This window comes from Cupressus sempervirens, chromosome 1, assembly GCF_028749045.1.
Source record: "Cupressus sempervirens isolate cs-2001-9-10 chromosome 1, ASM2874904v1, whole genome shotgun sequence".
Taxonomy (NCBI): Eukaryota; Viridiplantae; Streptophyta; class Pinopsida; order Cupressales; family Cupressaceae; genus Cupressus; species Cupressus sempervirens.
Window position 1 is genome coordinate 583,136,260 of NC_143118.1, and position 14,879 is coordinate 583,151,138.

At 34.2% G+C, this 14,879-nt stretch overlaps 1 protein-coding gene across 1 annotated transcript; it reads left to right on the top strand.

The window, feature by feature from the left end:
• The first annotated feature begins 12,787 nt into the window (after positions 1-12,787).
• LOC149578758 (UPF0496 protein At3g19330-like) lies at positions 12,788-14,349 on the top strand. The gene is made up of 2 exons (XM_089805930.1): positions 12,788-12,933; positions 13,057-14,349. The coding sequence occupies exons 1-2, from the start codon at positions 12,900-12,902 to the stop codon at positions 13,893-13,895; spliced, it is 873 nt and encodes a 290-aa protein (XP_089662056.1). The 5' UTR covers positions 12,788-12,899; the 3' UTR covers positions 13,896-14,349.
• Positions 14,350-14,879: the final 530 nt, after the last annotated feature.

Genomic DNA, 14,879 nt, shown 5'->3' on the forward strand with positions numbered 1-14,879 from the left:
TTGTTTACTATGAACCCAATACCTTGCCAAATCTATCTAAAAGAAAGGAGACTTCACCTCTCGAGTCCCCAAAATCTTGAATAGTTACCGAGTTGCAAACAATGCAACCCAAGTCATAGTCTAAAGGACCCGAGTCACAATCAAAAGCTATTGAGCTAGTTCAAAATGAGTTTGAAGGACCTAAGTCACAATTAGAAGCTACTGAGCTAGTTCAAACCAAGTTTGAAGGACCTGAGTCATAGTTAGAAGCTACCAAGCTAGTTCAAACTGAGTCTAAAGGACCTAAGACACAGATAGTAGGACCCGATCTTGATACTTAAGTTCATGATGAAAATAGTGGAACTCATACCAAATCCAAAGAATACGTGTTAGCAAGATATGTAACAAGGCATCATGCACCTGATCAGATCATTGGAGATAAATTTGATGGAACAATGACTAGAAGAAAATTAAAAGGTACATGTTTACTTGCTAGATTTGAACCAAAAAATATTAAAGATGCATTAGATAATGAAAGTTGGGTTGAAGCAATGAATGAAGAGATAGAACAGATAGAGAAGAACAAAATTTGGACTCTTGTTCCTAGACCCAAGGATAAAAATGTAATTGGCACAAAGTGGGTGTTCAAAAACAAGTTGAATCAAGATGGAAAAGTGTCAAGAAACAAAGCAAGATTGGTATGTAAAGGTTATTCTCAAGAAGAAGGTATTGATTATGGTAAAACTTTTGCCTCTATTTCAAGATGAGAAGGTGTTAGAACTTTACTTGCATATGCAGCTCATAAATGATTTAAAGTGTATCAAATAGATGTTAAATCTACATTCTTGAATGGAATTCTTGATTAGGAAGTTTACATTGAACAACCAAAAGGTTTTGTAGATCCTAACAAAAGAAACATGGTTTGCAAATTACAAAAAGCATTATATGGTCTCAAGCAAGCTCCCAAAACTTGGTATGAAAGACTACATAACTATTTGGTATAGATTGGTTTTCAAAGAATAAATGATAACGATAGCTTGTATATCAAAGAAGGACCAAAAAAGAAGATTGTGTCGACAGAAATATTCAATGATGACACTTTATTCACAAGGAATGATGACTTGTGCAAGAGATTTTTAGAAGAAATGAGCAAGGAATTTGAGATGTCTATGTTTGGAGAGATAAAATTCTTTGTTGGATTATAGATTCAACAAAAGAAAGATGGTATCTACCATCACTCAATCCTAATATATCAAGGAGATACTAAAGAAATTTAGAATGGAAGATTCAAGACCAGTTGGAACCCCTATGTCTACTGGAGATAAGCTTTCTAAGAATGATGATTCCAAAGAAGTAGATCAGACCACATATAAATCAATGATTAGAAAATTACAATATGTAGTGCATACAAGGCCTGACATTGCATTAACAGTTGATATGGTGGCAAGATTCTCAGCAAATCCCAGAGAAAATCACATGATGACAATCAAAAGAATCATTAGATATTTGAAAGGTACTGAAGGCTATGGCTTATGGTACAAAATCAGAGGCAATCTGGACTTAAAGTTATTTACTGATGTTGATTGGGCAGGCAGTATTAATGACAGGAAAAAAACTAGTGGTGGATCATTCTTTTTTGGTAAAAGACTGGTGTCTTTGACAAGGAAGAAACAAAATTGTATCTCTCAATCCACAACATAGGCAGAATATGTGGCAGCAACAATTAATTGTTCTAACATTGTTTGGTTCAAACAATTATTGGAAGGAATGAAGATAGAGATCAAAGATCCAGTAGTCATATATTGTGATAACACCAGTGCAATAAATATATCAAATAACCTAGTGATGCATACTAAAACAAAGCACGTTGCTATAAAATATCACTTCTTAAGAGAATTGGTGTAGGAAAAAGAAGTCAGATTGGAATATGTAAACACAAAAGAACAGATTGCAAACATATTCACCAAGCCATTACCTAAGGATGCATTCTTGTATCTAAGAGGTAAGCTAGGGGTCATTCCCCTATCTGAAGCCACACTAAAAATAAAGTTTAGTGATACATCAAAGATCAATCAGTTGGTGTAGAATTGACAAGAGCATATTGCAAATGAATCAATACTTAACATACACTGATATTAACAGAGTTGTTGTCTTTGGCATGTGTTGTCAAAGAGGGAGAAGTTTAATGTCATATCTCATAGAAATTTTTGTTATTATAAAGAGGGAGAAGTTTTCTGTAAGAAGGAGAAGTTTGTTATCATAGAAACTTTATGAAGAGATATCAAAGAGCCCGAGAATGAACTTGGCAGAAGTTGTTGCAGATAGAAGTATTCTAATAGAGGGACTTCTCCAAATGAAACTAAGGATATGTTCCTCCCTTTATTCTTGTTCCAAATTTTCATTGTGTTATGACATGTTGTGTTGCCATCAATGCCAAAGAGGGAGATTGTTGGATATAATTGATTAATTGTGTATTTTCTTTGATGTTACACAAATGCCATATCATTATCAGTTAGTGTATTCCAAGCTCACTTGGGTAGTGAAGATATTTTTCTGTCTATCAAGCATTCCTATGCTTGCCTAGTTCATAAGGCAGTGTCTATCGAGTTCACTTAGGTGTTGAAGGAAAGTCTATAGAAGATGAGTGTTAACTGAGATCACTCAATTAATGAAAGAAATATTGGATGGAACTAGTGCTAACCAAGCTCACTCGATTACCAAAAGAATTTTTCAATTTGCAGTGTTAATTGAACTTCTGTTGGTTAACATAGGGAAATCATTTCTGAGTTAGTGTCTACCGAGTTGGGTAAGCTAATGAAGGATTTTCCTATTTTGGCATATTAAGCTTAATTGATTTATTTATTGATTCTAGCACTGCGATGATGAATATTAATTATTCTATGTTGTATTCTAGCTGACTTGACAATAGAAAAGATAAAAGTATAAGGTCAAGTTATGGGGTAATGTGTGTGAAAAAGTGCAATAATTGAAGATTTCATAAATGATTAGAGGAAGCGAATCTGAAGATAAGAAGAATGTGTTTGTGGATCTAAAAAGATACATTTAATTAGGAAGGATCATGCACAAGCCAGAATAGAGATCTGTAACCAGCAAGTCAGTTGCTTCTAAATCAGGTCATTTCATTGTTACTCTCTAACCATTGTAGGAGTGATCTAAATCTCTCAACAGAGTTGGCTTTATAATTATTTGTAAATCCTCTAACAAGGTGGTAGTTCTATTGAATTATCTAAAGACCTCTAACAAGGACACTCCTAACAGGGTGATTAAATCCTCTAATAGGGTCACACCTAATAGTGTGCTTTTTTAGCCTTTAACAAGGTTGGCTTCTAATAGGGCTCACTTCAAAAGAGTGAAAATCAATAACTAGTTGCAATTGGTGGTTTTTCCAAATTGGGTTTGCACGTTAAATCTTAATGTCAAATGTGTTCATACTATTTCTTTTTATGCTTGCAACTAAGTTAAAGTAATGATAACCAATGATAACATCTTAAGATCTACAAAGCTAATTTATTACTAAATATATTCACTATTTATCGAGTTACAACATTAAATGTGTGTATGCCAAGCATCAAAAATTTAGTTTTCAGAGTTTATTTTGTATTGACATCTAAGGGATCTAGGATTTGTTTTTGTAGTAACTAATTCACCCCTCCCCTCTCAGTTACTCCTCTTATATTTCCAACAATGTGTATACATTAGGTTTTTTGGACCCTCAGGGTATGATCAATTTGATTAACTTTTTTGAATGTTCTTGTAGGGTTTTTGAAATGTTGAATATATTGGTGCATTTTCTTCTATTTTATAAGGTAGAAGTTGTTGCATTTTCTTCTTACTATTTCAATTAATGCTATTGATTTGTTAATGCGTTTGAATCGAGCTGCGAACAATTAGGGTTTTGACTAGAAATATGATGTATTTTGTCATCATAGCTGCACAAACAATATATATTAAGTTGTTTCCCTTTTCCCCCTATGTTATTTAGAATGTAGACAATAGTTAGAGTTCATATTTTAAAAAATCAAGAAATAATTAGGCTTTGTATAATTTTTTTTCCAACAAATAGTTAGGGTTCGTATAGAAAACTCCAAGAATTAGTAGCCTTAACATCATTTTGAATGAGGGAAATAGTTAGGGTTCGTAGATTTATGGTTATGTTATGACGGGTTTGTTGTATTTCTGTGTGTAATGAACAACATGTTTGTGTGTTTGAGGGGAAATAGTTGGTGTATGAGTAGCGACAGAGCAATTAACTAGTTAATTCAATAATAATAGGTATATAGCATTGACATAATTCTTTCACAACTACTTTTATTTGGATTGATTTGTAGGGGTTTAGTAATTAATTTAACTAGCCACATTTTGTTTAGTAATCGAATTGTTTTTTGAAAAATCCCTAATTGTTGATGTATTTTTTTTCTTCAGCAAATTATTATATCTGATAACATTATTCTCTAGAAAAGGAAGGAAATAAATTAAATCACTTTATTGTTTGATTTTATGAGCCTTAGCTAGTTCTTTTGTCCCAACAAGAAGTTGATCGAGCATCATAGTGTTTTAATCGAAATAAACTTCCTAATATTTGGCCTTAAGTGTGTGCAACTGTTATTAAGTATTTTACTTGAGAAGGTACATTTGGAGGGGTTTATTATTATCATTTCCCCTTTCTTGATCTCATCCACAATAATGACCTTATCTCGATTCCCTATTAACTTCTCCATTCCTTAGGGAGTAATGTCAAAGAAATTATTAAAGCCCAAATTAGTGCTAAGAATTATTGTGTCCTTTACCAAGGTCTGATGTACCACCTTTGAAAGATCTAACTTTTCCTATGTCCTCTTAATGTTATTTTGGTTCAACCCACCTCTATTGTCTGGGCTCCCCTTCCTCGACAACCTACTCTCCCCCTAAGGAAAACCTTGTTCTTAATAGCCTATCTCAATTGTTTGGGCTCCTCCATATTTTCCCCTCCCATTTCTGCTTAGAAATAATTTTAAGCTGAGAGAAAAGAAATGGAGAGAAAAATTGAAAGGGGCTATTTATTTTCCTTTTCCTTTTCTTAACTTTTGGATTATTAGAGATTTGTCTTGCTCACCTTTTTTCTACAATGCACTATACTTTTGGATTGTTGTAGAGAGGTCACTGATTTTTTATAAGTGTAATTCGATGTGGATAAAATAGAAGTTGATTTATCCATTTTATTAGTTCAACAAGGTATTTAATCAAAGTAGTGAATCAAGCTAGAGTATAATTGAGAGAAAAGGGGTGCTCATAGTTGTGAGAATTATCTCTCTTCATATTTATAACCTTGATCCCGAAAAATGAATCATTTTAATCTAGTCTATAAGGAGGTTGTAATTATGATCATTTTTGTTGTTGGATTGGATTGAGCGAGATCTTTTGTATTATAATTTGATGTAAAAAAAATCTCACACATGAGAGTGAATGGAATACTTAGCACTCATTCTAAGTAGGTGATGCTCACACATGTGAAGCTCCAAGACTTCTCAAGAGGTCACCCATCCCAATGCTACTCCAACTCAAGCATGCTTAACCAGAGAATTTTCTTCAAGGTTAAGTCCATTTTTTTGCAACCCCGTTTTCAAGACCTTAGGCAAGTATTGTGACTTATGAAACTACTCCTACTACTTATGGGATAGACTATATCTGAGTTGATAAGTAGGAGATATTTTCCATAATAAGTCAAGTTGTGATATTACTACTAGTATTTAATTAAGTAGTTTTTTAGTCAAATTCATTAGCCCATGTTTCATGAGTATTGGTCCACAAGAATCCATCTCTCATGAGAATGAATGGAATACTTAGCACTCATTGCATATAGGTGAAGAATGAGACTTTCTAAGAGGTCACTCATTTCAGTACTACTCATCTCAACCACACTTAGCTTTGGAGTTCCCTCTAAGGTTAAGCCCACTTTTCCTATAACCCCATTTTCAAACCTTCAACAAGTGTTGTGACTTATGAACCATTCATTATAAACTTATAAATCCCCTTAAGATCATCAATTGATAAGTATGAGATGTTAGGATAAACCACGGACAGAAATAAAAACTACATGCAAATATAACCAATAACAAAAAATAATAGAACACACAGAAATGAACACAAGGCACCAAGATTTAACATGGTTCACCCAATCCCTGGGCTACGTCCACCAAACAACAAGTCTGATCTTATTACAATCCAGTGATTACAACCTAATTACAATCTGTAATCCCTTACAACTCAATACCGCCGCAAGAACCAATTTCGCATCACAACACATAATGAAAAATACCCAACCCTAAGCCCTTTTATACAAGTATGTATAGTACTTTCCTGATTAGTCACCACAATCTAACATGAGACATTTTCCTCATCAAGTCAAATAGTGATATTGCTACCATGACTTAATCATGTAGTTTTTGAGTCAAACTTATTGAACCATATTTCAATTGGTTAGCTTTTGAAGGTTGTATCCTATTTATCAATCAATGAGCTCAAGGGGCTTTATAATGAATGTCTCACAAGAAAAAAAAAGTTGCCTAAGGTTTTACAAATGGTGTTACAAGAAAAGTGGACTTAACCTTCGAGAAAACTCTATCACGAAACATGCTTGAGATGGAGTAATACTAGAGTGGACGACCCTTGGGAATTCCTGATGCTTTACCTTTGTGAGGATCACCTAGATGAAATGAGTGCTAAGTGTTGCATTTATTCTCATGAGAGATGAGTTCTTGTGAATGACTACTCATGAAACATGGGTCAATGAGTTTGACTCAAAAACTACATAGATGAATATTCAAAGGAATATCACAATTTGACTTCCACCCCCCCACTATTTCTAATAGGTATATCTTTAAAGGCCCTAAATGAAGAAACTTTAAATTCCTACAATTTGATGCTTTATGGTCATGAATAACTCTTTGTTAGGTTTGGATATATCTTTAAAAATTCTATTGTTGCATTCTTTCCACAAGCCCCAAGTGACCATAAAAGTAATTTATCTTTGTAATTATATTATAACTATTAGAGAAAAAGGTTAATTAAATTAAATTAATTAAATTACCTTTTCTCCCTTCTTAAGATTTTGCTTTATGCATTGTTTGCTTTCTCTATTTAATAATTAATGGTAATTATTAAATAGCTTTTACCTTTAGGTTACCCTTTTTGGGTTTCAATCTCCTTTTATAAGGATTGATCTCTTTGTAATTTAATAATCTTCTCTTTATCTAAGAATACAATTTCCATGTTTTCAAAACAAACCCTTGCCTCTTCTTGTCTTTTTCTTCTCTATGACAGGTTTCTACATGCAGGTATTTTGAGGGCTTGGTGGATTTGATTTGCATATTTTCTCAAATCCTTCATGGTATTAGAGCCAGATTTGTTGTAGCTTGTCAGTATTTGGAGAAAAAGGGAGAACAAGGTTTTGACAGATTAGATCTAGAGTTTTTCGAGTATTTCTTGATAAAATAGGGGGGTCACTGATTTTCAAAGTAGTTTAAGGCCAAACAAACTTCACAAATGGATACAGAAGGCATCAAAACCCTTGTTTCAATATAAATTTTGTCCATTTTGGACAATGTTAATGTGGGAGGAAATTTTTTTTTGCATAGTAGGGTTGTATAGCCTCTGCACACAGTTCAAGATGAAAAAAATTTAAAAATTAGCAAAAAAGTGGTTTTTCGAGCATTGCAGTTTAAAAACCAGCTAGTGGTCTCGATAACTACCAGCAATCCCAAACTGCCAGCCACCAGCGGTCCCGAACTGCCAACCACAAGGGGTCTTCTCCTCTTAGTCGCGACACTGCTTCCCTAGCCTTTGCCACCATGGCTTCATTGCTTGCGGCCACCGCTTTGCCGCCCCTGCAACCCGTCACCTCCAGCCCTCCACTGCCCATGTGGCTCTTTTGACACCTACCACGTGGCATTGGTGACACGTGTTAGGTGCCACTTCACCTTATTTTTAGGGCCCACTGCCACGTGGGTGCCACATGGAAATCTTTTTTTTGCTGTGACGACCACCAGACTATCAAATTTAAAGCAGTGAAATGCTGATGTCAACACTGCATCAACACTCCTGCATGCCCTTCAGGTCCTTTTTTAATGTACTGTTGGTTTTTTGGTCGTAACTTCAACATACCGAGGTCTTTTTTCAATTTGAAAGAAGCACTAGAAAGCTAGTTCTAAGATGGAGACAATGATGTAGGAGTTTTTTGGTTTTGATGCAGTTGGTTTCCTATATTTGTAGTCAAATCCAAATGTTCAATTTTTCACTCCAGAGGGCATATCTTGAGCGTTCCATCTCCATTTTCTGAAAATGATATATTTTTGGAAAGTTGGTTCGGTCCTCTATTCAGAAATACTAGATTTTCTTCCAAGTTCTGCTCCATGCTCTTTCTATCATGTTTTTTTGTTTATTGCACCATGGTGGATATCTTGGATGTTTTAGGTCCGGGGATCATTTTCGTGGCATGGGATCTCTTCTTTTGGGTTGTACTATCTATTGTATCAACTTTTTGCCCTTTGTAATTATTGTTAATATCATTTGTAAGCATATTTATGCAAATGCATTAAGATAAAGTGCCACTCCTTGCTTTTCGAGATATTTTACATCATTGTGATTTATTGTACTCGCACTACAAATTGCCATGGGAGGATAGTTGTTTGCCTTTTAGTGCCCTCTTCCTTTGTCAAGTGAGTGTCCATTCCATGACATTAGCCCCATGATGTGTCAATAACACGTGCCTTTATAGGTGTCTGCACCTCTTCCTCACTCTCAATGTTCTTGGTTCTTTCTATTTTGCAGGAAAATTTTTGCCCACTTTCTCAGTTGCCTGTCACCTCACCCTTATTTTCATTAGGGGGGGTTCTTCTATTGTTTCTTATGCTTCCTTGGTTTGTTGGAGTGAGCTATGTATTCCGTATTTGATCCTATGTACTAGGCGATTGTAGTGGCTAGATACCTATGCATTTTGGTGAGATGGATCATTTACCATATATACACTCTTCTTTTCATTCCTACTTTGGTTGCAGCCTTCCTTGGTTCGATTGATCAGCTCTTTAGGCTTTGGTGTTTCATGCCATCTATATTTTCGAGTTCAGCTATTTGCCTTTGTTTGCCTCTTGATTTGATGCAGATTACAGTCTTCTCTACCTGGTTAGGTTCTATTTTAGAGGAGGTTCTACAGATCAACAGTTTCTTTTTGATAAAGCTTGTAGCTTCTACATGCTTCAATGGTTTTCTTCATGATCGATCTTTGTTTCTTTTTTTGGAACATTCCTCTAATTGGAGGCTTCTGTAGTCCTTCACTATGTTTTCAACTATCTCTTTTTGGAGTAGAGTTTTTCCCACTGGGTTTTCTCTATTTCTCTATTTCATAGAGATTTTGTTGTGATTAGGTACATTATCAGGTGTTGTTACCAGGACCCAAGTTTGCTTTCAGCATTGCATTGGAGTTTCCTTGCTCTTTTTGCATTGTTTGTAACTACATTGTCGCTCATCTTAAGGAGGGTGTTAGAGAAAAAATTTAATTTAATTTCATTAATTAAATTATTTTTTCTTCCTCCTTAAGATTTCACTTTATGCATTTTTTGCTTTCTCTATTTAATAATTAATTAGTAATTATTAAATAGCTTTTACCTTTAGGTTACCCTTTGTAACTTTTTAGGTTACCCTTTTTGAGTTTCGATCTCCTTTTATAAGGATTGATCTCTTTGTAATTTAATAATCTTTTCTTTATTCGAAAATACAATTTGCATATTTTCAGAGCAAACCCTTTCCTCTTCTTGTTTTTTTCTTCTTCGTGACAGGTTTTCTACATGCAGGTATTCAAGGGCGCGGTGGATTTGATTTGCATATTTTCTCAAATCCCTCAATAACAACATATCTAAAGGGAAAAAAATTCCTCAAAACATTGAAATGAGCTAGAGAAGCAGGAAAAACCCAAATCACCAAAGTTAGGGGCCTAATCACATACTAAACATCTATGGGAAATGGAAATGAAAGAAAAAGTGATATATACTCTAACTATCTTGATAACATGGAATGCACGTAATAATAAATTAGAGAACCGATTTTGTTTAAATTATCCATAGTGAGAATTTAATTGTGAGAAATAATCAACCATAAATAATTAATTTTTGGAGTAAGTTTATGAATCTAAATCTCCTTCCAAACTTATTGAAGAGGTCTTTAGAGAGGAGGACGTTCTAGCAAGTAGGCTAATCTAACCAAAAAATCCTTAGAGGGTTTAAGTCTCCACACCCATTCATCTTATTTTTCTTAATTAAGTAGTGAGTTATCACCTCGAAGTTACTAATGATATCACTAATACTCCTATCTCAATATTTTTGCTAGCTGTTATTAATTAATCTTTTTGTAGATGGTCTTTGATATTAATGCATGTGAGTTGACCATTGTTCTAAGCTATATAGTCTCAAACTTTCTCTCCTAGCAATCTAGTATAACAATTCTTAAAGCCTTCTATATTATATTAAGGGGATAAAGAATGCCCCCCTCCCAAACATCCTTCTAGAAGAGCACATAATTTCCATTACCAATAATTATAGTCACTAATATCCTTAGTGCCTCCTTACATTTTAGTAAAATATTCCAAATAATCGAGCCATTGGGAAGACTTTCATTACATATGAAAGCATAAGAGTTTTCCCCCTTTAGATATTTAGCCCTCAAAATGACCATCCAATCATGAATGCCCTAGAGAAACTATCAACATTTTTCCTCATTTTTTTTGAAGTAAAAGCCTCTTTCCACCAATGTCAGGGTTCTCTTTTTTCCCGTGTTCCATACCAATAAACCATTATGACATTCACAAAGAACTTCCCTCCTCACATTTTTCCTTTTTGGGAGGTAAATTCAGCCATGGGTGAAAATCAAAAACCCATCCTTGATACTAAACTTGCGAGTTATACCCTCCTTTTCTTTCTTGTATAGCTCCATTTCTTGAGGTTCCATTTTGTATCCTTCTTTGATGGACTCCAAAACTTTGCTAGACAATGTCACTCAACTTGCCCCAAGTTGGCACTTGTGTACCTCTTCCACTAGAGCTAATTAGCCTTTTTTCCTTAGTGCATCCCCTCACACATTTTTTCTTTTGGACTGTAGAGGATCTCAATGTCAAACTTTGCTAGGAACTTCTACCACCTAACTTTCTTCGATCTTAACTTTTCTTGAGTCTTGAAATAGACTAAGGAGATTTTACTTGTCTTCACAATGAACTATTCTCGAAATAGATAATGCCTCCAAGTTATGAGAAAGTTGATGATCCTGGTAATTTCCTTCTCATGGACAAGGTGATTCTTCTCCTTATCCTACATCTTTCTTGACACATATGCAACTAGATGCATTCCCTACATGAACACCCCTCCTAGTGCATTGTCGAAAGCATCACTTTGAACTTCAAATAACTTTTTGAAATGAGGCAATGCCAACATAGGTGATAATGTGAATTTCTCTTGGAATTTCTCAATGCTGGATGACACTTGTCTGACAACTTCCATTTTTTATCCTTCTTTAGAACATCTATCAATACTACAATATGTTTGGACTACCCTTCAACCAGCTTCTTGTGGTGGTTTTCCAAACCCTAAACTTCCTCAACTCATGTACATTATGTAAAGGCTCCCAATCCCTAATTTCTTTCAGTTTCTCTAACTAGATAAATTGGACATCTCCCAATAATGTGTCCTAAGTAGTGAACCCCTTCCCTAGCAAAGGAACACTTTTCCTTCTTCACATATAGAACTGGTATTCCATGAGCAACTCAAATACCTTTCCCAAATGTTGCTTGTGCTCTTCCATGCTCTTGTTATAAACCAAGTTGTCATCCAAGTACACAACTATAGACTTATCTAATAAAGGTTGAAACACACCATTCATGAGTGTACAAAATGTTGTTGGTGTATTGTATAGCCCAAAAGGCATCACTATGCACTCATATGACCCATAATTGGTCATACATGCAATCTTCTCTTCATGTGTAATTGCCATACTCACTTGATAGTAACTTTGCCCAAGATTAAGTTTGCTCAAAATCATTTCTTCAAATAAGTGATCAAAACAATATTAAGAAAATAGACCCCTACCGTGTCTATTAAGCTTATTTCAGCTAGTAATCAGTGCACAATAATTTTAAATAATGATTTGAGAAGTTGGTGGCCTTATAGATAGCAAACTTTGCTCTCCTCTTAAATAATATTTTGAAATAATTTTTTAATATAATTTTAATAAAAAGCAAAACTCAGATAAACAAAAAAAGAAAAAAATAATGAAGATATATACCATTTTTCCCAAAACATATTTTTAGTTTTGAAATAGTAGACTTAAAAAAATACCAACTTATTCTTTCCTCGTATTTCAAGTTTTAAATGAGAACAAACTGTTATATTTATACAAATATTGTATATAAACAACTACATTAATCCCTGTCACAACCAAATCAATGCACAACTTCTCTATGTAACATTATTTAAACCTTTTTGGAACTTGTGAAACACAATAAGACTTGATAAATAAGAAATTATTTCCACAGCAAATCAAATTATGACATCATTATAAGATTTAACTGTGTCAAAAATTACACAGTTAAATTCTGATAGCGATATCACAACAATAACACACTGCAATTCTTATGTGATTTCACATTCTACAAATGAAGAACCTAAACGTAGTTTCTTTCCGACCAGATAATACACCCACCGTTATCCGAATAAGATTGAAAGAATCATTCGGTTGGAAGTGGATTCCTTACATCACTATTGAAGTTCTTTGTAGCTTCGGAGAAAGCTGGGCCTTTAGTCCAATTACAAGAAAGCCTGGATGAGCATTTTTCAAAAACATTATAACTTCTCAATTGGATCACCCAACTCAAGCTCTACAAAATGTGTTTAAAATTATGGCCGCACGCAACTGAAGGTGCACAAACGAATTCTCCTTTCCCATCGAAATGTTTTTGATTTCAACAAATTCCATAAATGAAAAGCATATGTTCTGTGAATTTTTTGTACCGACATAGAAAATTTCAATGTATATTTGCAGGGGACGCATCAAGATCATCAGAGGAATCATTACGCTCCAAATACCAGATTGCCACGAAAACAACTTCGTTTGAGAATTTCTGCAAGGAAGTCCGCAAGACAATTGATGGTAATCTCTCTTCCTCCCCTTCTCATCTCAGAAATCCTCTGCAACAATTGCTTTCCCCCACTGAGGATTTCATTAATACCCATGTTCTTCAACAATACGTCAACAAACCAGATCTACAGACATTGATTTCACAGTATTTCAGCAACACCCAAAATGCTTTTGAGCTCTGTGCCCGCCTTCTCAAAAACATCCACCAAGCTAGATTCAATTGCAGAGCAATTAGAGATATAAATTTCATGTTACAATCTACAGATTTTGATTTTCGGGAAGAAGATTGCTGCCGTATTAGAGAAGAATTTAGGTTATTTGTTGAGCGGGAAAACCCATTTGGGCAATCTGCGGAATTCGATGACATTTGTAACTCGTTGGATGAATTGAACCGATTGCCAGAGTTGAGGGCTGAAAATAAGCCTAGGTTTTCTTGGGTTGCAGAAAAACAGAGCCCACAGATTGATGGCGCCGCCAGGGGGATTTATGTGTTGAAAAATCACCTGAAAACTGCAAAAGTTTTGGTTTCCGGGCTGTATGATGAAGTGGAAAATACTAAAACTTTAATGAGGATTTGCCTTGCCAGAGAAGATGAAATTTACCCTCTTCAACAAGTAGGAAAACTTCTGCAGAAAAATGACAGCGGGTTTGGGCAGAGGTTGGATGAAATTGAAGAACAGGGCTGCCTGTGTTTGCGAAACATTAACAGAGCCAGGATGCTGCTTCTTCAAATCCACCATTAAAACCCCCAAATATATGTTTGCCCCTTTTTCATTTGAATGATTCTCAGATCTTAGATTTTTTTAATTGAAGATTTTTAGTTTAGTTTCTTCCGTTCGATTCTTATCCTCTTACAGAAGAGAAATCAGCTTATGTTTTTAGATTTGACTGCATGAGTTTGTGCAGTCAAATTCAGAAACATCTCATGCTGATAAACGAACTGTACAATTTTCATCTTTGCCCAAAAAAACAAAAATATCTGCGAAGATTTGTTTCATTTGTACCTTCCGAATGGGAAGTCACATCTTGTCTGATTTAGGTCCAGTGAAATTATTTATTTTTCACTCATTGAATTAAAACTAAATCAGTTGATATTGGACATATACTCAATATTATGCTGATGAGATATAGATTTATGACTGTACTTTCTTATTCATATTATCGTAATGTAGTTCAGATGTGATCATTCTAATTTCACTGCTTGAGATTAGAGCAGTTCAATGTTGTTTGGAAATTATTGTTTCAATATTTTTAATTTTTTTTTAATGATAAAATAAAAAAATAGTATTCTATTATTGACATTGTAAAAGAGGTAAATATATATATATATATATATATATATATATATATATATATATTGGCAAATGTGGTCGGAGCCACAAACTAAATATTAAAATAGCTATTAAAATAGCTAGTTCGATAATTCTATGGAGAAAGAATTAGAAAGAAAACCCCATTTTCTCGTTGAAATACAAAAGAAATAAGCAGAAAAAAAGGGGTAAGCATATTGGTAAAGCAATCTACTACAAAGTTTCCTATGTGGTTAAACCTATTCTATTTGGAACCCCATTTGCAAAACCTTCACTATGTGTTGTGCTTTGAAGACCCCTTAATCTCATCAATGCATCAATTTAAGAGAGTGTTCTAAAAATTTATTTGATAGTTAAAATATTTTATTATGTAAAAATTATATTATATTTTATTATATTAAAATTATTATACATGAA

Bases quoted from the DNA above. Each gene is read 5' to 3' on its own strand.
- LOC149578758 (XM_089805930.1), top strand. From the start codon at position 12,900: ATGTGTTTAAAATTATGGCCGCACGCAACTGAAG. The intron at 12,934-13,056 runs GTGCACAAACGA...GTATATTTGCAG, and splicing joins ATGGCCGCACGCAACTGAAG to GGGACGCATCAAGATCATCA.